Source organism: Trichinella spiralis (genome assembly GCF_000181795.1).
Source record: "Trichinella spiralis strain ISS 195 chromosome Unknown Scfld1, whole genome shotgun sequence".
NCBI lineage: Eukaryota > Metazoa > Nematoda > Enoplea > Trichinellida > Trichinellidae > Trichinella > Trichinella spiralis.
In genome coordinates, this window is record NW_003526940.1 from 649,599 (window position 1) to 657,692 (window position 8,094).

Sequence of the window (8,094 nt, forward strand, 5' to 3'; positions counted from 1 at the left end):
AAACATGGGAAACGTATGCAAAATCAATCGCCCTTTTGCTGAAAGAGCGTGTCGTTGCTGAAAAATTTTGTTTGAGGAATTTAATTGTAGTTGTTTTTTACATTCTCTACATTAGAATTTTATTTTTTAAGATTCCACATATAAAAATTATTTTTAGGTAATATGAACACTGATAAGGGAGATCTGTCTTATGAATGCATAAAGGCAAGACATGAAAGTGGAGATACGAGTATAGATGGCATTATTGAAGAACTTGAATTTCTATTGAAAGACACTGAAACGGTTAAGAAACAGATAAGTGAATCTCTTGGTGCTCCAAGAGAAGTATTGGAAATTTACGGGTTAACCTTACCAGAGGAAACTGCAAAGACTGTCGACGATCAGAATTTAATACAGCAATCATGTTTACCTGGTACTTCAGAACAGTTTATTACACAAGAGGGTGTGGTACGTAGAAAAAGAAAGATGCGTAAAAAAAACATGTTTAAAACAGCAGTGAATCCCGCGAAGCGTAAATCTTCCAAAAAGGTCAAAGTAAGAAGACGCAAGGCTCTGGACATAGCAGATTTGACTCCCCAACAAAAAGAACCCTATGAAAAGCCGTTCCAATATGGCAAAAATAAAAAAACAGTTTTAATTAATGATGAAAACAACAACTTTTTTTTAAGGGTGGAAAAGGGAATTAGTTTTGCGCGCTTTACCATCCAAATCGACCAGTGCTGATGTATATTACATTTCACCCAGTGGAATTAAATTTCGTTCTAGTAAAGAAGTCGAACGATTCGGTATGTAAAGTAGAAGATAAACAGAAAAGCAGATCTGTAATTATTGCGATCCTTTAGCTATCATGAACCCGCAAAGCATGAATGGACTTGGACCAGAAAATTTCACTTTTCGACGTTACCTTCTCGGCACTGGAAGCCCACTTGAATATAAACGAGACGCGTCAGTTGTATATATATTTTTTTTGATAAGAAACAATTAATTAATTGTACTCGTGTTTCAAATTTTAGAGGATTCAGGTTTGGAACGAAAGCAAAATTTGCGAGAACAATGGAAGTGAAGATTAAAATTGAAAACCCTGAAATTGATGATAATGATGTTTTACAAGCATGTTGAATTGAATTTTATGATAAAGTTATTATATTGTTATCTTGTAGGTAAATCCCAACGTCGTCGATTCGAACCCTGAAGATATGACTTCTTAATTTGTTGATCTTGTTTCATATACATACATAAAATTATTAACATACTCTGTACATTTGGTTTATCAGAGTACACTTTCCTATTTAATTTAATAAATGTCATTGTGAGTTTTCTCACAATCTACAGTACAAACATGATAAAAAACCAAATGATTCATGTATACCTTTTTAAAATCAATATGTGACGTGGTGAAAAACTGGTCATTCTTTTTAATCATTCAAGTGAATTCGTGCAATGATAAATAATTTATTATTCGCTAAAAAGTGTGTTGATGTTCTTTGAACGAAAAATTCTTTCAGTGTTATTTTTGAGAATGTTAATTAAAAAAAAATCACCACTGTATGTGTTCTTTTGCACTCCCCTTTACTTAAGATACGTATTATTATGAGAAATACTGCTTTTAAAAAGGAGAATAAAGCAGATTTTCAAATATGCTCTAACCAAAACGTAAAAATGATGATTAACAACACCAGTGCATGCTTTTCAATCAAAACTTCCTTGATGAGAATATTTCATCTCACGTTCTAAATATAAATGCTTCCTTATTCTAGTTTTTTTTTGCTCAGTCTTTATCACAACTGTTGCTATTTCTTTTATAAAATAAAAGTTGCATGAGCTAATAATTGTTTTTAATTCACAGCCTATTTAACCATTTTGAATGATTCTATTTTTTGTGCAGAAAAGGAAATAATTAAAAAAATTTACTATTAATTTATTGTTACATGTGGTTACTTCTGCCTTGTTACTTGCCTTTTGCATCCACATTCAACCTTCTTCCTTTTCACCAAGAGAATGTCATTCTACTAAAAGGGCACCTTAAGCATTCGTTTGATCAGCAGCAGAATGACGACAAATGAATTCCATTTTATGCATGCTTCGTCAAACAGAAAATGCTATCATCTTTATCAGTGCCAGTTGGTGGTGGTTTTTCTGAACTAAAAATGTCTGCAACATTTTGCAAAACGCAAAATAATATTAAGCAATTAAAACCTGCTACTCTCGATTAAAGTTTTTAAACAACAAAGCAACATTCATTAAATTTTCAAAGAAAACACGACAACTTTTTTTCGTATAAATGAGAAAAAGCACTCAAAAATCGAGCAATTGTACAACCTTAACCTTCAAACATTGTTGAGATGATGCTTGCATATTTTCATTTGTGCAACTGTTATCTGAAAAGTATTCACCGTTTACATCCGTACCGCATACGCGACTTCGCTCCCATTACCGTACACCAAATGCATAAAAAACGACAATTAAGTATTATCAGTACATTAACGAAAAGCATCGTTGTTAATGTGCGCACGTCGACCCTCAAAAAAGCGTCGCTTATTAGTGTTTTTTTCTTGATACGTGGACACCAATTCAATGAGTTCACGTTTTATTCTCTTGATGCGAATATAAATGAAACAGAAATTTTTTTTTCTGAAACTGAATAAATAAATAAAAATGGGAATCTCAGTAATTTCACACAATTCACTAATTGCATCAGGAACGTCAATTATTGGCAGCTCCAGTAGACGGACGTGAAATAAAAAAACTCAACAATATAAATAACATCAAGATTGATATACACACAGCTGTTTGAAGTAGTAAAACATCAAAAACACACGATGCATGCGAGTTCCCGGCATTCATCATCAGTGAAAAATAGAAAACTTCCTACTCGAAAATATGCATATTATATTACGTTGGACGTTTTGAAATTTCAACTCATACTAAAAAAAATTCTGATTTAAATTTTATTCTAAATGAATGAAAACGAACGAAGTTCGCGAAAAATTCCGAAACACTCTTTTTTTTCCATTCACTACTATTTTTCAAAATAATAAATTTCTCACAAATACGGACGCAAGTAGCTGTTTTTGAAATTCTCCAGTTCACCTTGAAGCATAACAAAGTCTTTTCTAAAAATGCAATAACTATATAAGCAATTTTTAAAAAAAAATTACAACTGTGTAACACATGCAAAACAAAATAAGAAATTTCGCAATTAAACATTGTGTAATGCTTTGTTTTGAAAAAAAAAATTCTCACTTCACTGGAGTATATTCTGACGTCACTTTCTCCAATACGGCCACTTGCTTTTCCAATGCTTTTATTTCATCCTTGGTTTCAGACAAAGCTGTGGTCGCGACTGCATCCAATCGACAAGCAAGATCATCAATCTCTCTGCAAACAAAAATGCCAATTAAAATCAAAAAAACAAGACAAGAAAAATTAATTAATTAATTAAACTAAAAATGTACAATATTCGAAACAAGCACACCTCTGTATCTGCTGCTGAAAAGTGCTAATTATAGTAACTTCCATGATTTTCAACTTGCGACTGAGGTGGTCCGAAAACTGCCGCTTAAATTTTCGTTCCTTGGCTTTCTCGTTCCAGCTAAGCCTTTCGTACAAATAAATCAGCTCGTAAATTGAAATAATTGTCACAATTACAGGCCAACCAACTGTTCTTTTAATCTAATGATTACAAAATTGCTGATAAAAAGTATTAAAAAACAAATTTTGTATAAAATTAACAAAATTTTCACATTTCACTAGTGAAAAAGAAATGAACTGAAAGCTAAAGTTGAAATCATTCCAAAAATCCTACCAACGCAAGTAATAAAAGTATCCCAACGCCTCCGTCGGCCACAGCCGAGGCATATCGCACAACAGCTGATGATTGGGCGTACATCTCTTCCCCTTGAACAGCCTGAAAAATGTGCACATAAAAGTTTGTTGTAAAAAAAATTAACCCCTGATATAATTTGAGACTTTGTTGCTGTGAAAATCCAAACATTTGTAGCTGCTCAATTTGCGCATCAGATGCGCAATGCCGAGTGAAAATTGGAATTCCAAATGCTCTTCGAAATCTTTGAACAACTGGTCGCAAGGAATGACAAAGGAAAATTTAAAAGGTGCCCTTTTCGGGTTAGAGCTCAGAATATTGTCCCTGCAAGATGGTGGCAAGCAGCTCAAAAAATGCACTAAACAATCAAATTAAATAATATGCTTAATATGTTCAAAAATAAACAAAGAATACTTTCTAATGATTGTTCTTCTTTGTAAACTTCTGGAAGTAGTCGGCCTGTACAGGAGTCGATAAATTCAGTATTCAATACGTTGTCGACAAATTTAATCAGTTTCTTAAACAAATGGTTAAAAGCAATGTACAAATATATAAATACGCAAACAACAATAAAACCTTTTTGTAATCTTTCAAATGATCAGGATCACTGGAAAACTCGCGCGAAAAATGCTCCAACATTGCATCAAATCGATTTGTTTGGCAGTCGAATTCAGAAGAAATCTAAAAATGATTTTAAAAAAAAACTTTTATTTGAAAATTAAACTTGAACATCTTCAAATTAATTGAATAAAATAGTATTATTCATTACTCGTTTGCGGACTTTTTTTGAAAGATCTTCAACTACACCAGATGCACTCGACAAACAACTGACCACATCCTCCTCGGCACTTTTATAAGAAGATTCCATTCCCTTTAATCTTTCAGATTTCTCCTTTCTGAAATTCAAACATATATGTATTTAAAATTAGCAAATTGAAACAGCAATAAAGCTCACAGTTCAGCTTTAATCTTAACCAAAAGTGTGTCAAGGAGTTCGCAAACTTCTTCGCAGATTGCTTTTCCCTTTTCAACATGTGAATAAAACTTCGTCACAATTGCAGTTTTAGAGATACATAACTAAAAATTAAAAACAAAAACAAAAATTACATTCAGTTATACTATCAAATTAATAATATAATAAACAATATAATAAATATGTTTTTTTTTTCACCTCAAACTGACGTTCAAAATTCTGAAATTCCATACACCGTTCTTCGAAACGTTCAGGAGGAGCTGAGGAAGCACCTGTTTAAGGTAACAATATATTAAAATAAATCAAGATAAAAAAGTATACAACAACATGAGAAAGATACATGGAGAGTGAATCCCCTTCTGTTTCAGTCTGGTGTAGAGCATCTCACGAGAAGATACGAAAAATATTCTATTCCGTGCTTCTTTCTCGGTGCACGACTGCAAATCATTCACCAAAAAATCAATACACCTATTCATGTGTTGTTCTCGAACCTTTACCAAAATTGAGACAATTTTTTAAAAATGCATGTATTCAACAAAAAAAGTACCTGATCAATAAACTCTGGCTCATCGACGCTGGCATCCCACCTGTTGTTCAGGATGAAGATATTTGGTTTCGAAAGCTTATCTTTAACATGTCGAAAAAAGCTCTTCTCCTAAAAATTAGTAAAAATCGATTTAACTTAAATACTACTTTTATGTTTAAAAATAAATTCAACGGAAATAAAATTTTAATTAAATACCAGCCAATGTCGGCCTGTTTCAACTACAACTAGCATCTAAGCTTCATTTCTACAAGTCTTTTTAAAAAAAAATTTTCGAATGGCACCGTTGTATGTGGTAGAAAGTTAACATTATTCGGGTGAATAGAATGTTGATTTTTACAGACTGCTTCACCCTTTGATTGTCAAAGAAAAAACAACAAACAAACAAGAATTGTTATATCAGACGGTCTAAAAACCCTACTCTCGGTTAGTTCAGGACAAAAAGTTTATCCAATACAGAAGCAAATCGACACTAATGTTTCACTTCAGTAAGCCCCTACTTACCGTTTCTGTAAGAGTAGCTTCGGCATTGCAAACAAACACGAAGACGTCTGCATCGCCACAGTGCTTGTTAATCCATTCATCATACTGTGGAGCAACGTCGATTCCAGGACTAAATTATATTTCACGTTGAAAAAAAAATTAATAACAATTAAACACAAATCACCTATCAAGAAGGACAACTTCGTTCTGTAAAAGAGTAGAATCCGATTTTGGCCAGTACAATCGTACCATCACATCCTCACCTAAGTCGCTGTTACAAAAGGCACTGGCCTTTTGATGAATAGTCTATTGAAGCGAGAGAAATTCAAATATTTTAAAATTTACTTCTACTTATACTTTTACCTCCACATCCAGTTTATCACTACTATTATCAAACTGTATATACTTCTGCGCTGCATCAGTTCCTTCTACTTGAATGAAACAACGCGTAGTGTGTCCCATTCCTGTTGGAAGCACTTTGGAACGAAGCATCGCGTTTATCGAAGTGCTCTTACCATTGCTTGTTCTTAAATGATCTCAGTATCTACTTTTCGTAATAATTCAACAAATATCAAGAAACATTACTTTCCAAAGAAGACCACTTTCATGTGATCTCGAGATAATATATTGCCAATAGAAGAAATTCCCTGTTTCAAATTTTCTACCCGACCAACAATATCAGCATCCACCAAATCACAATTAAACGACTGCTCTGTAATATATAAAAAATGTCGCCGAAACAAAAGAAATATTAACCAGCTCAAACGTACCACAAATTGCCCGAAACACTTTGTCAATACATTGTTCTGTTCGAATAAAAATATCTTTTATTTTTCCTTTCGCTTCAACAAATTTGTGAAGTGGAGATGGACTAGCATTGACCGCTTCTGAAAAAAAACATACTTTACCATTCATATTTAAAAAATGAACCTTCAAACCTGGAGGTCGTAAACTTTTACTACGTCCTCTAGAGTCAGGTGTCGACATGTTTACATTTATCGGTGGTAAATCCATTGTCAACTGCAGTACATTAAACAAGTTGTTAAAAATTACACCAAATAACTGAAAGTGAGACGTCCAATTACAAAATAAAAATTATTCTGCAACAGTTCCTTTTTATATGTAAATGTAATTGAAATTCGCAGTTTCCTTGATTGAACAGATAGATATTAGATAAATGAATAACTTCATCCACAAATGCATTAAATAACAAATTTAAAAACACAGTGATCACCAAATATAACTTAAATAAATCATCTGAAACAATAATATAAGATATTTCAAAATATAATAAAATAATACAACTGACTAATTGACAAATCGAATAGTCTCAAATGGTTAATAGTAAGATGTAATGTTTAAAGCTTACATTTTTATATCAATGCTTTTTCAAAAAAGCAACAGAATAAATAATATACATATAAATTTTCATTTTATATATCACAATAATAAACAGTTAATCTAAACTGCGCATCAAAAATGAACAAACAAATAAAGCATAAAAATACTGTAACAATTATTAAAAATTAAGTAAAGTTTACTGTAATTCAAAAAAATAAAATTTATATAAGTTTGTTTCCTGTTGCATTGACTGGAGTTTCAATTGTTTTGATGAAATGCCTCGACTGAAAGATTTCCAGACTTCTTTTTGATATGCACATTTTCAGATTTAACTGCTACTTTTACTCAAATTCATTTGTTCAACATTCATCATTTAACCCTACGATTACCAAAAGGGGTTTGGCTAGACTCCAGCAACAGAAAACTAAAACACTTTGTTAAAAGAAGTTCACTTCTGCTGATTACTTCATTTCAAATGTTTCTTTAATTAATAAATTATTATAAATTCTGTTCAAAATTTTCATTTCAAAGTTTCAAAATAGCATTGCATCAGTGTTAATATACTTAAAAAATATTTTTAAATTTAAACAGCATCACTTTATAATGAAGTGTTTTCATTTGCATTGCTAAGCAGTAGCCTACTGGTCAACTTTTCGATACTATGACGGCTTAAAGCAAAGGAGATTCGGAGGTAAGTTTCACGCAGTAGCTTTTTTATATTAATAACTTTCATCTATAAATTTCTGATAAATTCCAATCTAAAGGGATGGTCCCACTTGGGCTCAATTTTGTTCCCATTCGGTCCCACTGTTCATTTATTGGTCGTTGTCCTCGCTATTTTATTAGTCCGTAATCTCGCTATTTTATTAGACCGTAAAGTCTTTTTCGTATTGGTTTTCCTTGTCTAATTGCTCATTGATTCAAATCTTT

The 8,094-nt window shown here is 32.1% G+C and overlaps 2 protein-coding genes across 2 annotated transcripts; one reads left to right on the top strand and one right to left on the bottom strand.

The window, feature by feature from the left end:
- Positions 1-162: 162 nt before the first annotated feature.
- On the top strand, positions 163-1,119 carry Tsp_07218 (putative methyl-CpG binding domain protein). Its single transcript, XM_003381508.1, has 4 exons — positions 163-442; positions 669-785; positions 843-945; positions 1,014-1,119. Exons 1-4 carry the CDS (start codon positions 163-165, stop codon positions 1,117-1,119), a joined length of 606 nt encoding a protein of 201 aa, XP_003381556.1.
- Positions 1,120-2,914: 1,795 nt separating this feature from the next.
- Tsp_07217 (transmembrane GTPase fzo-1) lies at positions 2,915-5,574 on the bottom strand. The gene is made up of 14 exons (XM_003381509.1): positions 5,539-5,574; positions 5,344-5,451; positions 5,137-5,233; positions 4,995-5,068; positions 4,779-4,900; positions 4,593-4,719; positions 4,400-4,504; positions 4,238-4,340; positions 3,970-4,181; positions 3,806-3,907; positions 3,476-3,672; positions 3,244-3,378; positions 3,054-3,113; positions 2,915-2,924 (listed from the first exon to the last, which is right to left on the bottom strand). The coding sequence occupies exons 1-14, from the start codon at positions 5,572-5,574 to the stop codon at positions 2,915-2,917; spliced, it is 1,488 nt and encodes a 495-aa protein (XP_003381557.1).
- Between the last annotated feature and the right edge of the window lie 2,520 nt (positions 5,575-8,094).

Coding starts and splice junctions, on each gene's coding strand:
- Tsp_07217 (XM_003381509.1), bottom strand. CDS start 5,574: ATGCTAGTTGTAGTTGAAACAGGCCGACATTGGCTG. Junction 5,069..5,136: donor GAAGGGGATTCACTCTCCAT/GTATCTTTCTCA, acceptor TACCTTAAACAG/GTGCTTCCTCAGCTCCTCCT. Junction 4,341..4,399: donor ATTTGAAAGATTACAAAAAG/GTTTTATTGTTG, acceptor CATTTGTTTAAG/AAACTGATTAAATTTGTCGA.
- Tsp_07218 (XM_003381508.1), top strand. CDS start 163: ATGAACACTGATAAGGGAGATCTGTCTTATGAATGCATAAAGGCAAGA. Junction 443..668: donor ACAGTTTATTACACAAGAGG/GTGTGGTACGTA, acceptor CTTTTTTTTAAG/GGTGGAAAAGGGAATTAGTT. Junction 946..1,013: donor CTTGAATATAAACGAGACGC/GTCAGTTGTATA, acceptor TTCAAATTTTAG/AGGATTCAGGTTTGGAACGA.